The sequence below is a fragment of the Penicillium chermesinum genome (assembly GCF_028974085.1).
Source record: "Penicillium chermesinum strain IBT 19713 chromosome Unknown utg000001l:1.0-1975020.0:1.0-1976611.0, whole genome shotgun sequence".
Classification (NCBI taxonomy): domain Eukaryota; kingdom Fungi; phylum Ascomycota; class Eurotiomycetes; order Eurotiales; family Aspergillaceae; genus Penicillium; species Penicillium chermesinum.
In genome coordinates this window covers 607,996-622,752 of record NW_026695311.1, presented here as the reverse complement: position 1 = coordinate 622,752, position 14,757 = coordinate 607,996, and the positions used below count along the sequence as shown (strand labels likewise).

The 14,757-nt window shown below is 52.2% G+C and overlaps 6 protein-coding genes across 6 annotated transcripts; 2 read left to right on the top strand and 4 right to left on the bottom strand.

Annotated features, from left to right (window-relative positions):
* Positions 1 to 225: 225 nt before the first annotated feature.
* On the top strand, positions 226 to 2,466 carry N7468_000244 (uncharacterized protein; the record flags this gene model as incomplete). The annotated part of the gene is made up of 1 exon (XM_058469541.1): positions 226 to 2,466. The coding sequence occupies one exon, from the start codon at positions 226 to 228 to the stop codon at positions 2,464 to 2,466; it is 2,241 nt and encodes a 746-aa protein (XP_058335572.1).
* Positions 2,467 to 3,305: 839 nt separating this feature from the next.
* N7468_000243 (aldo/keto reductase family protein) lies at positions 3,306 to 4,205 on the bottom strand (the record flags this gene model as incomplete). The annotated part of the gene is made up of 1 exon (XM_058469540.1): positions 3,306 to 4,205. The coding sequence occupies one exon, from the start codon at positions 4,203 to 4,205 to the stop codon at positions 3,306 to 3,308; it is 900 nt and encodes a 299-aa protein (XP_058335571.1).
* Positions 4,206 to 5,573: 1,368 nt separating this feature from the next.
* On the top strand, positions 5,574 to 7,768 carry N7468_000242 (uncharacterized protein; the record flags this gene model as incomplete). The annotated part of the gene is made up of 6 exons (XM_058469539.1): positions 5,574 to 5,626; positions 5,703 to 5,792; positions 5,843 to 6,510; positions 6,818 to 6,919; positions 6,970 to 7,510; positions 7,576 to 7,768. The coding sequence occupies 6 exons, from the start codon at positions 5,574 to 5,576 to the stop codon at positions 7,766 to 7,768; spliced, it is 1,647 nt and encodes a 548-aa protein (XP_058335570.1).
* Positions 7,769 to 7,798: 30 nt separating this feature from the next.
* N7468_000241 (zinc-binding alcohol dehydrogenase family protein) lies at positions 7,799 to 8,863 on the bottom strand (the record flags this gene model as incomplete). The annotated part of the gene is made up of 1 exon (XM_058469538.1): positions 7,799 to 8,863. The coding sequence occupies one exon, from the start codon at positions 8,861 to 8,863 to the stop codon at positions 7,799 to 7,801; it is 1,065 nt and encodes a 354-aa protein (XP_058335569.1).
* A 2,129-nt stretch (positions 8,864 to 10,992) lies between these two features.
* On the bottom strand, positions 10,993 to 11,809 carry N7468_000240 (peptide alpha-N-acetyltransferase complex A subunit ARD1; the record flags this gene model as incomplete). Its single annotated transcript, XM_058469537.1, has 2 exons — positions 10,993 to 11,363; positions 11,452 to 11,809. The coding sequence occupies 2 exons, from the start codon at positions 11,807 to 11,809 to the stop codon at positions 10,993 to 10,995; spliced, it is 729 nt and encodes a 242-aa protein (XP_058335568.1).
* A 424-nt stretch (positions 11,810 to 12,233) lies between these two features.
* N7468_000239 (uncharacterized protein) lies at positions 12,234 to 13,749 on the bottom strand (the record flags this gene model as incomplete). Its single annotated transcript, XM_058469536.1, has 4 exons — positions 12,234 to 12,451; positions 12,533 to 12,714; positions 12,767 to 13,133; positions 13,191 to 13,749. 4 exons carry the CDS (start codon positions 13,747 to 13,749, stop codon positions 12,234 to 12,236), a joined length of 1,326 nt encoding a protein of 441 aa, XP_058335567.1.
* Positions 13,750 to 14,757: the final 1,008 nt, after the last annotated feature.

The following is a 14,757-nucleotide window of genomic DNA, read 5'->3' as shown; positions in this document are numbered from 1 at the left end:
TGGCTTGGTTTTATCCTCATCTCACCCCGGCTCATGACTTCTCCAGGCCCCTCGGAACGCCGCTTGCCAACTTGAGTAACTCTGCTGCCTTCGATCTGCGCTAGGCCCTATCTTATCACGGAATGGCTGGTCGGCGTTGAGGCAGACCATTACGACCAATTCCAGAGCTATCTAGGCATCGGTTTCCTGTTTTCCTATTTTAACGCATTCCAAGTCTCCTGCGCCATGGACCAGGATGAGGCTCCTCCGCCGCCTTACTCCGCAGTCGACCCGTTGCTTGCCCCGGGGGATCGGCACAGCTCTTCACAACAATCCTCAACTCCATCTCGAGAAAGCCCTGCTAGCTCCCAGCATACAAGACACTCCCATGTTGTGCCATTACCCACACCGGCACCGCCTACAGTAGTGCCTACTCATTTTACCTCTGCGGTATCCTATTTTGAGGAAAGACCGGCTTCTGCCCCAGAGGGCACTCGCGAAACTTTGCACCATCATATGACAATATACCCCCGAAGTCAATCGAAAGACTTTCCTCGCCGGCCTCGTTGCTGGGCTCCCCGTTTAAATGATGTGACGCAACAGGATTGGGACACCTTTCTGCGCTACCTTTTCCCTCCAGAATTGGGCCCTGCAGCGGCTTCGCAAGACCTTCCTCGCCAATTAAGGGCCGAAATTCAGCGGGATAGGAAAGACCGACCCCAGGAATCCGATGAGCAACGCTATGCTCGAATTGTCGCTGTCATTGATGAGTGGAATGAGAATTTTTTCGAGCCCCGGGCGACCCGCCTGGATTTTGTCTATATTGGAGAGCCGGATACGGCGCCTAAATCCGCTCTGTGCCCTTATTGTTACCCAGCTGCAACCAAAGCAACAAACTCATCTACAACATCAAGTCCAGTACCTGGCCGAACGTCATCCAACCCCAGCAATCCATCTCCTGTCCCTGGACAACCGCTACCACATCATTGGCAGATGGGATACGGACAGCCCTACGCTAACTCGCCTCCAATGCCGCCGGGGATGCCAGCCCCGGCTTCCCCTTTCCCTAGTCAAGCCTACCAGGCGCCTCAATATTATCCGGGAAGACCTCCACCACCAGGCTTTGCTCCTCCTGCCTGGCAGTGGAATAACCCGGCATGTGCACAAGCACAAACAAACTCAGGCTCCAAAGGAGGGCTCTCAGGCTGGATTTCCAACCTATCCGCACAAGCACAGAAGTATGGAGAGCGATTTGCGGAGCAAGCCCAGCAATATGGTGACCAAATTAGTGCCCAAGCTATGTACTATGGTCGGCAAGTAGAAGAACGGGCCTTGTTGCATGGAAGATGGATCGAAGAGCAGGCAGGTATCCACCCCCGCAAGCCGGGTACTTATCCTCCTCATCCTCCTCCTGCTGGGTATTACCCATATCAGTGGGGTCCTCCACCACCGGGAGCTGTGCCAGTGGCCCCACCCGTGGTACCCAGCCCATCTCCATTGCGACCAGCAGAAATACAACCTGTGACATCAACCCCGAACACACCTGTCAAACCTGAACAGCCAGATCAGCAAGGCAAGAAGAGCATCGAGCATTCTAGACGCGCATCAGTCAGCTCGGTTTCGTCCGAATCATCCTTCAGCTCACTCGAATCCCTCGAAACCACATCTGATCTCAGCGCATCCGATCTGGCCAACATCAGAACCCAACTCCAGTCATTAGAGGACCGTCACGGCCGTACTCTCTATGAAGCTGCTGCCGATCTTAGGCGCCAGTTAGATGTCCTCCAGGACTCGCGCCGAGAAGCCAAAACTTCCGGCCGCATAAACAGACAGCATGGCTGGAATAGACCCCAGGTTCAACCCGTTGACCGCAACGACTGGGGTCGGTGGGATTCACCAGCCCAGCAGCAGCGCCAATCTATGGAGCGCCGAGCCATGAAGGACGAAATGCGAGCTACCCGAAAAGCATTCCGTGAGGTAGTCCGTCGCGCCCGCGAAGAACAGCGCGATAAACGCCGCAACCACAAGCATCGGTACCGCCAATCCCAGGGGTTGCACTCCGCAGACGAAAACGAGACTGGTGAATCACTTGCCGGTAATCTGAATCAACTTTCTCTGAGTGGGCAACCAAATCTGCAGACGAGCGAATCACGACCTATCGCTCAATCTCAATTCCCTGCACCGTCGCAGATGCCGCATGGCCCACAGAACGCGGTCCCTGGCTCCAGCAATACGCCTTCAGTTTCGAGTCTCCAGTCTCATAATACCTCCGCCGTAGAGCTTCCTGATCGGAAGGCTAAGACGGGAGGAAAGACTCGATTGAGGGATAAATTGATGCCGCGCTCTTCGAAACAACATAATGCATCTGCTGAGTCCGAGGATGCCAAGGCTAAGGCGAAACGAGAAGCTGACGAGACCAAGGCACGGTTAAAAGAGGCTGATGACAAGGCTGCAAGAAAGAAAGATAAGGACCCGAGTGGCTCCTAGATTGAACTTTTGATAGGTCATAACCAGGCTGAAAGATGCTAATTCATTTTTGTACAAATCGTGACAACTAATCCGCACTTAGTATGCTGCATATATACCCATCTACAATCTCCATCTTGTTATAACATTATGTTCCTCCTAAAGTCTATCAACCTGTTAATCCCATCTCTGGTGGAGTAATGGGTCTTCTGAATCCGAGTTGGAGCTGGCTAACTTCGGCTCTGTTTCGCCTTGTCTGCAATATCACGCGCCTTTGGCAGAACTTGCCTCAAAATCAACAACTCTCCTTTGATGAATCGTAGCATCACTGCCTTTCTTTTGCAATTCTGACTTCACCCCTTTAATAACTCCATCCCATTTGATCTGGGTAACAAAAACCCCTTCCTCTTTTGCATTGTCGTTTTCGAAGTAAATAAACAGAACCTATTCAAGGGTCTCGGCGTCGCTAGATCCCACTTAGCACCATCTTCTTTCTTGCACAGTCCCGGCTGAACGTTTTGAATTTTCTCCAGCGAAGGAACCCGGCAATCATGTGTTTCTCGTGGCCGCATAGATTGCCCATGGTCAGTTCGGCATGGCAGGACTACGGGCGATAGTCACCCTAGATACGGTACGTGAGCACGACAAAGGCATGGTCGGGTAGTTCTTCTGCGAAGATCACGGTCAATCCGCTGATGTTTTATGTCTGGTGGGCTGAGCCCCTCGAAGCTTGACTCTTTATGCTTTTACTGCAACTACTAATCGACCGGAATGTCATGAGACTTGATAATTCAACCAAATCGTCGACTGAATTTGCGAGGCTTCAAGTTCTTATCTAGGTATCTATATAGCCTCTGTCCCTATCTCCAGTATAAAGCACACGATGGCTTTGTGATGGTCCATGCGAGATCGAGGGTCTCGAGTACTTCATCCGGCAAGGGCCCCTTCTCTAGGTGATCCAAGTTATCCTTCAGCTGGCTGAGAGAGCTGACACCTATCACCACGCCGTCATTGCCATCTTTGACCTTGAGTTGGCTGTGATGAACCAGCCACCTGAACGCAATCTCCAAAAGCGACAGGCCCAATTTGTCCGCCGTGGGCTTGATGACTTTCAAAGCCTCAAAGTTCGCGTCCTTGAAATATCGTTTCCGGTACATTTCTCCAATCAACGGATCAGTCGTCGAATAACGGCCGCCATCATCGGGCACCTCCTTGCTCTGGTACCTGCCACTGAGAACCCCTCCGGCCAGCGGATTATAAACCAACAGTTCGATGCCGTACTTTCGACAGCACGGCACCAATTCCTCCTCAATCGCGCGAGTCAGGCAGTTGTACATGGCCTGATAAACCGTCGGCTTGACCCAGCCTCGCTGGTCCGCGATATTCCAGATCTCAGCCACCTCCCAAGCAGCATAGTTGCTCAGCCCCAGTTGCTTGAACTTGCCTTCTCCGTACAGCTCGTTGCAAGCCTCGAGCGTTTCCTGGAACGGGACCGTCCGATCGGGCGCATGCAGATAGAAGATATCCACAGTGTCCGTGCCCAGCTCCTGTAGGCTTTTGGACAAGTTCTCCTTCACGATAGCTTTGGCATGGAAGCCAGGCGTGAGGGGGGTACCACTTGGTGGCCAGTTTGAGGCCGCGGTCACGCCAGTTGGCTTGTCTGGTCCAGCTTTCTTGCTTTCCGCCCACGTAGGTCCGAGCTGTGTCGACCTCGTTGTAGCCTCGCGACTGATAGTAGTCGAGGCACTCGTTGAAGCCATCTAGGGATGTGATTCTGCTGCTGTATTTCTGGGTCCCCTCGGGGCCGAATGTCATCAGACCCAGACTGACGCGGGGTTTAGGGGATTCGTTGCTTGTCATGTTTGTCGCGAGATGGGAGATTTTATTCTTGAAATCTCATCACGTCCCAATACAGCGGCTAGAGGACTTAAGACTTCTCTCCAGCTGAAATAGAGAGTTACGCAGCCTTATATTGCGGGGCGGGGTAGCTCGCGCCCGCTCCTCGGCTTGGAAATTCCGAGGTATTGACTACTGCAGTCTATGAGATCCCCAATTTCCGGCGGAAGTGTCTAGTGCTGGTCTTCACTTTGACACATTGTATACCCTTCAAGTTTTGGTGAACTTGCGGTTCAGTTATCAGTGGCAACGCTGGTTTGGGAACCGCAGATCTGAAGATCCAAAATACGAATGCCGATGTACGCCCTCTGTAGTTTGATTGACCTGGACGGAGCCAATTTCTAGCAGACAAAATCCATGCAGATAATCAAATGCGCAGAGGCCGTGACCCCAAGTCCAATGATGCAGAGTGTCCCGAACACAAAAGCAATAAGGCTCGAGTGCAGAAACATTAGCCAAAGTGGCATACGGTGGCATTGATTAACCACTAATGTAATATCGAGTCTAGAGACGGCCAGTGGGTGGTATACTTCAAGGTTTGAAATTCATAACGGGAGTCTTCCGCGAATAATCAAGAATGATCATTCCATAATAAGTGATCTTTTCTAGTCCTAGTTCACTCGAGTCTTTCTTCTATGCTCACTACCTTTCCATCTCATCTTGAAAATTAAATTCGGTACCTTGGGAGGCAATGATAAAGGGCTCAAGATCTATTACTTTATTACTCTGAGAGCTTCCACTTTAGCCAATTCTATGTTCTCGGCTAGCCCCAGGTCCAATACTTGTCTATGCCGTGTTCTTCATGTATCGCGGCAATAGCCCTAAAGAGTTGGTAGTCATGAGACTCATCATACCCTTTGCCGTAGGGTGATACTTCTTTGCATATGTATGTCATGCCTTGTCTTGTTTCTTATCTCCCTCATGTTAGCTAGAGGTCATTTTCATCTTACATCTCAATCTTCCGAGCTCGTCCTTCGTCTACTTTACCATGTTGCTTTATATATCGGAGCTGAGGAAAGAGATGTCTTTGCAGGAAGTTGATCTGACACTGTTCTGATTGGACAGTTCCGACAGTCGACATCGAAGCTTGTTCTCCATATCCAAAGTGGCCAAAGCATTCCGGATGGATGCTGAGGATGGCTTGTGACGGGGCGGAGCGTTTGCGGAAGCTCGAGCCGCCCCCGCAGGCAATCGAGACCTCCAGCGAATTTTGGTCCTGCAGCCCAGCGATCATGCCCAACTCGCGAAAGCGAATATCTCTCGCCTGCACTTACTGCCGCTACAGGTACGGTCGACATGCCCACGCAAGAATCGGGCTTCTGGGGCCAGTGATCCTGTGATTGGTAATCTGACATTCGCAGAAAACGAAAATGCGACGGCCAAACACCCCATTGTAGGACGTGCCGCACCAAGGGACTGCAGTGCAAATACCCAGATCCAGATGCGGAGAAGTAATTATCCCATGCAGCCCCTAGCCTTGACAACTGCTAACTGCGACCAGAGAAGATGATGTCCCGCCACACCAGACCCAGGCGCAACACTTGGATGCAATTGAGGCCCTGCTTCAGCAGCAAGCTGAGTCTCTCAAGGCTTTGGAAAATCACGTCCCGGCCCAAAACAGCTCAAATGCTTCACAGGCAGAAATTCCCGCCCCTGGTGGCCCGCTGTCTGGTATATCAAGTTTACCGACAGGGTCATCCAACTCCTCGACTCACCACTTTACGTCTAATTCGCCGCTTTCAGCTAGAGCAGCAGAAGGAAGATCTGCTTCGTCTCACAATGGAACCGATAAGTCCTCGGCACCGCATGATCATCTAAATGCACATCCTTCAAGCCTCGGAGACCTTCTCAAGCTGCCTCAAGTCTGCCAACTGATTGGCTCTTATGCGGAGGACTTTTTCTTGCGGATAGAAAATCACCGTGAGAGATTGCCTATTGCGAATGCTATAATGGATTCTACGGAAATTCGTGTTGACGAAGAAACCGCCCGTCGGTGTTTCGTTAACTTTAGCCGACTGGTCCACCCGTTCTACCCGTTCATGGAGTGCATGCAGTCGCTGGCCCGATATGAGAAGACCTTAGCGCGAGGCCTGGCATCAGACCGTGATTCTGCCTTCACGTTGGCCATTTTGGCTGTTGGTGCAACGGCTGCGGATCCTGTGGATATCGGTGAGTCACTCTTTTGCCCGATCTTCTGGCGACAGACATCCTAATATCAATTTCACATACAGGAAACCAGAAAAAAGAGGCATATTCAGGCGATTTATTTATCCAGAGGTGTCTCAGAATCCTACTCCCTCTATGGTCCGTGTCTTTTCATCCAGATATCATCATGTGTGAGACGTTGTTATTGTGCGCGATCTATTCCGCGTTCACGGTGGATCCGATGATGACTTGGCGCTTTGCCCACATGGCATCAACCAGCATCCAGCAGGTGTTAAAGAAGTGAGTTATAAAAGTAACATCTTTTCCTTAGGCACCCAAAATAACAGTCCCGAAGAGGAACAGGTCAAGAACATGAAAACACATCTGACCATGTTCTCGTACGGCTTTACTGGGTCAGCTTCCTTCTCGAGCAGTAAGTGAACTTCAGGACGGTCCGGTTAACCATATTCTTACAACGAACAGGGATCATTGCCCCGGCGTTGGTCTCCCAAAAAAGCCACATGGAGCAACTTACAAACGTGATTCCCCTCCCAGGCTACAGGGGTTCCGACAGATCTCGTGGTTTCTTCGCTCTCGCCGACATAACCGCAAGAAACATCCTAGACCGGCTCCTCGACACCTTGACTTCTTTCAACCAAAAGCGAATTGAAGCAGCATCATCTGCGGTTTTTCTATGTCCAGATCCATCTGGAAAACTCGCCATCGAACTTAATAGCCAGCTGGAAGCATGGTACTCGGCCCTGCCAGATCCTATCAAGCCCGACCTTACGGGAGAAGAGAAGGGGAATCAGCAGCAATGCCAGCTAAGACTACGCTTCTGGAATATTAAGCAGATCATATTTAGGACGCTTGTGATTTACTGGACTTCTCCCGATTACAGCGACTATGCTGATCCTGCACTCGAGGCGTGTCGTGTTTGCATCCATGCTTGTCGGGAGTTTATCAACAATGCGCATCATATTCTGTCGGTTAGGACGCCGTATACGTACAGTGTCATTCAAAGGTACGTCTTATTTCACAAGAAGGTTCGACTGACTCGTTTTGCTGAATCATTCCTCCTCGAACCAGCTGCTTCGCAAGCGCTATCACTCTCGCCATTGCATCTCAAGATAAAACATTGAACCAGCATGTAGGCGATGCCCAGGCCATCATTAAACAAGCACTTACTATCATCAGCCCCTGGGCTCAGGGCGACAGTAGTGTGAAGGCACTCCATGATATCATGTCTGTATTAGCTATAAAGATCCAATTCGGGGGCTAGACTACCCTTCAGTCCTGAATAAATTCCGCTCTAAGCGGTGTCCGCAATGTTATAGACCAGCTTCTCCCCAGAAACCTTCTTCTCCTCCATCTGCTTCAGCCCATCCAAGATGCCATTCAATCCACGCTCGCCAACACGAGGCTTAATGGGCTTGATCTTCCCCTGCGCCAAGAGCGACTCGAACAATGGCCCAAACGACTCCATATACGCCTTGTCCGCCGGCCGCGCCGGCCACTCCCCTCCAAACCTGTGCATGTCCTCCGCGATAATCGTATACGCCAGACTAAAGCTATACTGCACATCCTTGCGGCCAGGCGTAATACTCAAGATAGAGTGATACTTGCCGCCCTCCTCCGACAGGGCCGCCTCGCAAAACTTGACGCTCTGCTCCAGCGAAATCGTATCCAGAACCAGCTTCAGCTTCCCATCCGTAATCTTGCGAACCTCCCCCACAGCCCCCGGATCCTTATAATCAAGCACATAGTCCGCCCCCGCCGCACGCACATACTCAAAATTATGCGGCGAGCTCGTCGCAATCACAGTATACCCGGACAACTTCGCACACTGCACCGCCAAATACCCCGTCGCCGTCGAACCACCGTAGATCAAAATAACACCCTTGCTACCCTGGACCTCCTCCTCCTCCCCCCCGGCTTTCGGCCACTCGAGCCCGAGCCCTTGGTACAGCGACTGCACCACTGTCGCAATCCCGATCCCCAGCGTAGCCGCCTCCTCGAAGGACACGTTCTCCGGCTTCCGCCACTGCACGTCGCCCTTCGCAACCATGTACTCCGCGAACGCGCCGTCCTCTTTCTGCATGACGTTGCAACCCTGCGCGAAGCCGAAGACGTGGTCGCCTTTCGCGAAGCGCTTGACGACTTTGGGCCCGACGGCTTCGACAATGCCGGCGTAGTCGCAGCCGACTGTTGTGCCGGGGGCGAGCCCGTCACGGACGTGTTTCCAGTCGGTGGGGTTTAGGGCCACGCTGACGGTCTTGATGAGGAGGTAGTCGGCGCGGAGGGCGGGGAGGGGGCGGGTGGTTAGGTCTGCGCTGCGGGAGGCGTTGGCGATGAGGGCTTTATGGGGGCTAGTCATTTTGGTGGGTGGGAGCTTTGGTTGGGTGTCTCAGGGGGTTTGCTGGTAAATTGGACACTGTTGTACTGTGTTTGTGATCTGGTGTCTACCGGGCGGGTGGACTGTATTTATAGGGCTTGGGATGGTGAGGCCGTGCGATTGGTAATGCTGCGACTGATTCCGTTCTAAGAATTGATTCCTGATTTTTTCGTTTTAACGCCAATACGTTTCCTAATAGACAGGGTTCATCTGATGTTGCATGGTGTCGGGATCAAGCTGGCGGGGCGGTATACTAGTGAAGCCAGAGGACATCCGCCGGCGGGCCGCCGAGTGGTAGCCACGGAGCTTAGGAGCTTCAACGGCTGATAAAGCCGAGTATCAACATCTCTGGACTGGATATACAATCTTGGTGCTAAAAGGATCTATGAGTGATACGTAAAGATTGAGTTTTGATTGTATGATCTATGAAGCATATCCACATTGGTCCATCCTAGCACCTTGGGGTTGTTACAGTCCATCAGAACTTTCAATCCCTTGACAGGTAGAATTGAAACCTTTGGGCTTACTGGACCGGTGCATCCTGAGGACCAAGTGAGCCAGCTTGAAGTCCTTCGGATGCACCTCCGGTAAGGGGCTCCAATGAGGTAGCTATATTACAAGCGTTAAACCAAAGTGGCGAGGCACTTGGAGAGTGGGTATGGGCGATATATGACTTTCGAATAGGTCCGTATCATTGAGACCGCTCCAAAAGATGGTTTCTTCCTCCGTGACGACCGCGGAATCATGTATTCTGCGAGGCTGTGGATCGGAATCAGGACTTCGTGGCCGTTAGACGGAAAGTTGAATCGTAGGATTTTTTGCTGAAACATGGGCAACTTGGTTATCCGTTTCCCAAGTAATTCACCACCCAAATGGAAGACAGAAGAGCATGACCAGGAATATAATCTCAGCGGGTCCTGACCAGATGACGTGCCACGGCTTCGTATCTGCATCGGGCCGTCAATGGCATTGTTTCAGCCATTTTTTCCTCAAAAGTAAGAGTAAATGAGTTCAAATGAACATTTTCTCACTCAAAAAGCTCTGGCTGTTTTTGGATCGTTGAGGAGAGAGGACGTATAAGAATGAGAAGCAACGTAGCGTCTGTGTTGCCCGCGTCACCAAATTCGACTGACTCGATTGTCGAGGTATTGTCTTGAGAAGCTAGTTCCCCCGATTAGAAACTGTCTATTATAGTTGGGCACTAATTTTGAAACTTACTGTCAACAGATCAGACACAGTTGAACTTCGAATGAAGCCCGGAAGTTGGGGTGGGACTCTGATGGACAAGAGACTTGTTCCTCTTTTTGTTTTCCTTTCCCCTTTCACCTCACTCTCGTCTTAGTACCTCTAATTCAGGCAACATTAGGACTCCGTCCCTCGAAGGTATTGTATGCGTTTGGCCGAGATACTCTTGTCTTGGCCAACCAGCTGGCCTCACACAGAATTGGTAAATTCCACTAGTAGTACCGGCCCGACTTGAATCTCGTTTACATGGTTCTTGTGTTTATATATACTTGTAACCATGGTCACTGGCAGTCGGGCTTTAACTTCATGTTCAAGTTGACGTAGGATGTATGCCAGTGCAGATCAGACCTTGGCCACTTACTATCATGCTACAGCGAGGATAGATGCTCATTCTTCAAATTTCGTGCGTGTTAGGCTGCTTCATCTATCACTAGTAGTACTTACCTAGGCAGGTGTTCGGCCAGTGGCACATTTACCCAACTAGATACGGAAACACCGGTATGGCTTCCGGGCGAAACTGAGTGCTGATAGCCCAGAAAGGGGACCGGCTCCCCAGTAACTCTCAATGAAACAGCTCGAGCATTTTGTACAGATACCATTCACTAGTCATAACTTTTTAAGTCTAACCTCATCGCGATGCATCGCATGCAAAAACCTGATTTCCTCGTGTTAGAGCCGCAGCTCAAATGCCACATTCCGGCTGAAACTCTAACCCACGTTCTGCGTCAATCCTGCAGGGTAAGCCACCACAAGCACCACCTGCAGCAATATCTGCAGCATCGGCGCAGCAGCTGCTACTACTCCAGGCGCTTCAGCGCTTAAACCCTGTGACCAGTTGATTCCAGCCCAGCCCAGCCGCATTTTCTTCATGACTGCTGCGACTCATTCTTCTCCACAAGGTCGCCCACACCCAGCCCCCGCCCAACCTTCACCCGCACCATCTTATCGTCCTCCGCCGCGTCCTTCTTCCCCAGCTCGCCCACTGGCTCGCCCTCATCCGCGTCCTCGTCCTTCGCGTTCTCCCGGTCCCGCGCCTCAATCGCCTTCCAATCCATCCACATGCTCTCCAAGTTCAAGCGCATGGCATACGCATCCTCGCCGTCCGCATAGTACTTGCTCTCCACTTTCTCGACCTCGAAGCGGAGCGTGTCGCGGTACAAGTGGAGGGCGGCGACGTTGCTAACGCGCACGTGCAGGGAGACGTAATTTGCGCGGTGGGATTCGGCCATTGCGCGCTCTGGCCGGGGAAAAGGAAAGGGTTAGCGTGCCTCTGTTCCCATCATACGTCGTTTCAAAGAAGAAGGGGGGGGGGGGGGGATACTCACGACTCATCCGCATTAACCGTTCCGCGATGCCTAGCCGCCGGTGCGTCCGCATCACACTGAGACTGGTAATATGCCCATGCTGCATCCCGTCCGTAGGCTCCTCTTCCATCTTCGCGAGCACGTACCCCGCCACCTTAGGGTAGTGGCCTGAGACGTCGCCCGCCTTCGCGCCCTTGCTGCTGTACCCGCCTTTCGGCCGGACGACGGCGACGAAGCTTAGCTGGGGCCAGGTGAGGGCATGGTAGAGGTAGTATTTAAGGAAGTAGTTTTCGGGCAGGTTGGTGATGTTGCATGTTTGGATTGAGGGGAGGAGGTCGATGTACGAAGGGTAGGAGCTTAAAGGGACGATGTCGACCATTTTGGCGGTTGGTCGGCAGTTTGAGTGGGTTTGAGGGGGTCCGTGAAGGAGAATTGAGAGGTTGTTGCTTGGTTGGGGTTGTTCGGTGATGGAGTGGGATTTGCGATGCGGGGGTCATGTGATTGTGCGGCGGAGTCGGTGATAACGGTGGATTTGGGAGTGGGCTAGGTTTTTACATCACCTTTTCTCTCGAGCTTGGGAGGGGGTATCGTGGGGTTTGGAGTATACATATGCAAATTCTGTCTCAATCGGTGGGATTTGTTCCAGGGAATATCTAGCTATTTACACAATGCAAATCCGAGAATTACCGAGCGCCGGGCGGTGCTCATGCTAGATGATAAGTATAAATCAATTATAGTCTAAAAAGAAGAAAGAAAAAAAGAAAAAAAAATTCCACAAGAGACAAGTCGTGGCGTCGTTCAATTTAGAAGGACGAGAAGAGTGTGGTACCCAGGGCTATCAGCAGCAGGGAGGTGAGGCTGACTGCTGAGATACCGTGGCCAGCGGCGGACTCCTCGCCGCAGCACGTGCGGTTGTAAGTGACATTGTTCATTTGAGCGGCCACCTCGAATACAGAGCCGTTGAAGCTACCCTCGTTGTAGTAGTCGACGAGCAGAACGTTGGGAGGGCGGTGCCACATGGCTAGAATTTGTTAGACTCAAGTTCGTTTCTTTTCTTTTCTTTTTTTTATTATAATGCTTTGCTAAATGTGAAGTAACTTACCGGTACACTCGCGGGCCATCGCGCCCAGGCTGCCAGTGCCGTTTACTGCGTTGGTCTCGTTGATAACCGCCGTGTTAGGAATCAAGATATTGAACGATCCAAGTGACAGGTCAACGTTCAGATTGTGATTAGCCATGTACATGCGGTTGAGAGCGTCCTTGTGCGAAAGACCGGGGGGGACGCTGCTCCGTGCAGGGGAAGCTGCGGTTAGTGGGAGAGAAGGGAGTCTCCCACATTTGCGAGAATTCATCCATGAGCCATGGGTATTCCGTCTGATTTGCTTGATAGTCCATAAAAAAGAGCACGCGCGTCTGGTGCAGAATCAAATCGGCCAGCACGGGCCAGTCATGCAGAGCCATGGGAATCTTCGAAGGGGTATATCGATAATCATACAGACCGGAGTTCTTCACCGGCTCAACAAAGTGGCTGGGAGACACATAGTCGAAGTTGGTCATGAGGATGGTGACAACATCGTATGGGTGTGTCTTCACCCACGAGGCGACCTTGGTGAGATAGGCCTCGAGGGTACCGACATTGAGAATATCGCAGGAAGTATGGCAGAGGTACATGGTGCCATTCTGGTCGTGGGCTTGGAGTTCCACTGGTCCTGAGGTTAGCGTGACTATGCATTAGAGCGTTTTCAAGTAGCCAATCTTACGGAAGCGAATGCCATCATCCAGCTGGTAGGTGACATCGAGAACCTGGTTGGAAGCCGCATTGTTCTTCTGCACAAACGGGCTGTTGTGGGCACCAACCATGGTGATGTTCGAGTAGCTGCGCTGACAGAACTGCACATAGTCGTTACAAGGCCGGGTGTTGACGATTGGAGTATGGGTCGCAGTCGCAGTGGTAGTGGCGGTCGCATTCATGCTGGAATTGCCGAGGGTGGTGGTTCCAGCGCCGCCCACGAGCACTGTCACCGAGTCGTGGGTGGACGTGTACAAGGTCCCGTTGCCGGTGCGCGATGCCGAGGCATTCTGGGTGATGGTGGAGGTGAGCTGGTCCCCGTCGGACAGGTTGATGGTAGTCCCGTACACCAAATAGCTCCCGGTCGGAATTACAGAGCTGGGGTCAGTGATGATTGATGCATCACTCCAGGCGATGGTGGTGGTGGAGGAGTCATCGCTGGTCGGGTCGCTGGTCGTGTCGCTGGTGTGGTCGCGGGCTTCGCCTAGGGCCACTCGTGCGAGGAGGGCAAGCGCTAGTGACCAACGCATGGCTGAGAGGGCAAGGACAGATCCAGGAAGCCTTCTGGGGAGGAGGGAGGAGTGATAAACTCCCGATCGCCAGCCTTTTTCCGTTTCTTCCTTGGAACCCGGTTTGGCCGTCCTGATTTGCTAAAAAAAGCCACTAATGATCGGTGGATCTATGGCGCGGCACTCCGGTCGCTAGGTGACGACGTTTTGGCGCCACTCGCAGCTGCTGGATTGGCCAATAATATGGAGCAGGAAGAAACCCCCGCCTTGGTTTTCAAGTCAAATCGTCAGGGCGAGACTCGGTTGCAAGTCGACCTTGATTTGGTGCCCCTGCTGGCTGACGTATCCCCGGATACTCGGCGCGGGGTTTTCCCATCGTACGGAGTACATTCTTAGCGCCCCGCAGAAAAATGTTCCCGCCAGTATCCACGAAGTACGCACCGGGAATTCCTGCACACTAATGGCTAGTAACACTTGCCCGCACTACTTGCGCATTATTGTCAATCATGCATGGGGCCATGTTACGGGGGCGGAGCTCTGTTCGACTCCGGCACATAGGGGCCATGAGGATAACCCAAGGGTATGGAGCAGAGATGTACTGTACATTGATACGGTAACGATATCGTATTGCCAAGGGGGGCACAAGCGAGGTGATCGCAGCATCCATTGGGGGCTGGACACTGATCGGCTAGCGATCGCCCCGTCGAAGTTGTCGCAGTATTAGCAACGTAGCGTATTTGAAAGCCACGCATCTGGGCGACTCTGGCCCACTAGGGTTGAAAGCTTGGCAAAACCTGGCTGAACTGGTCTACCAAAACTCTGTTTTGCGGGTTGGGGATACGCGTTCATCCAGAGCCTGACGATAGCAGCCTGGCGCTGGGCGGGGAATATGGGCGGCTATTCTAGGGAGTTCACAGCCAGAGGACAGCCAGAGGACAGCGACGATCACTGGCAAAGACGATGTCTGCCAAGCTAGCGTCCCAGTACTTCTACGGAGTAGCAACCGTATTCCTCGTATCACGTCCCAAA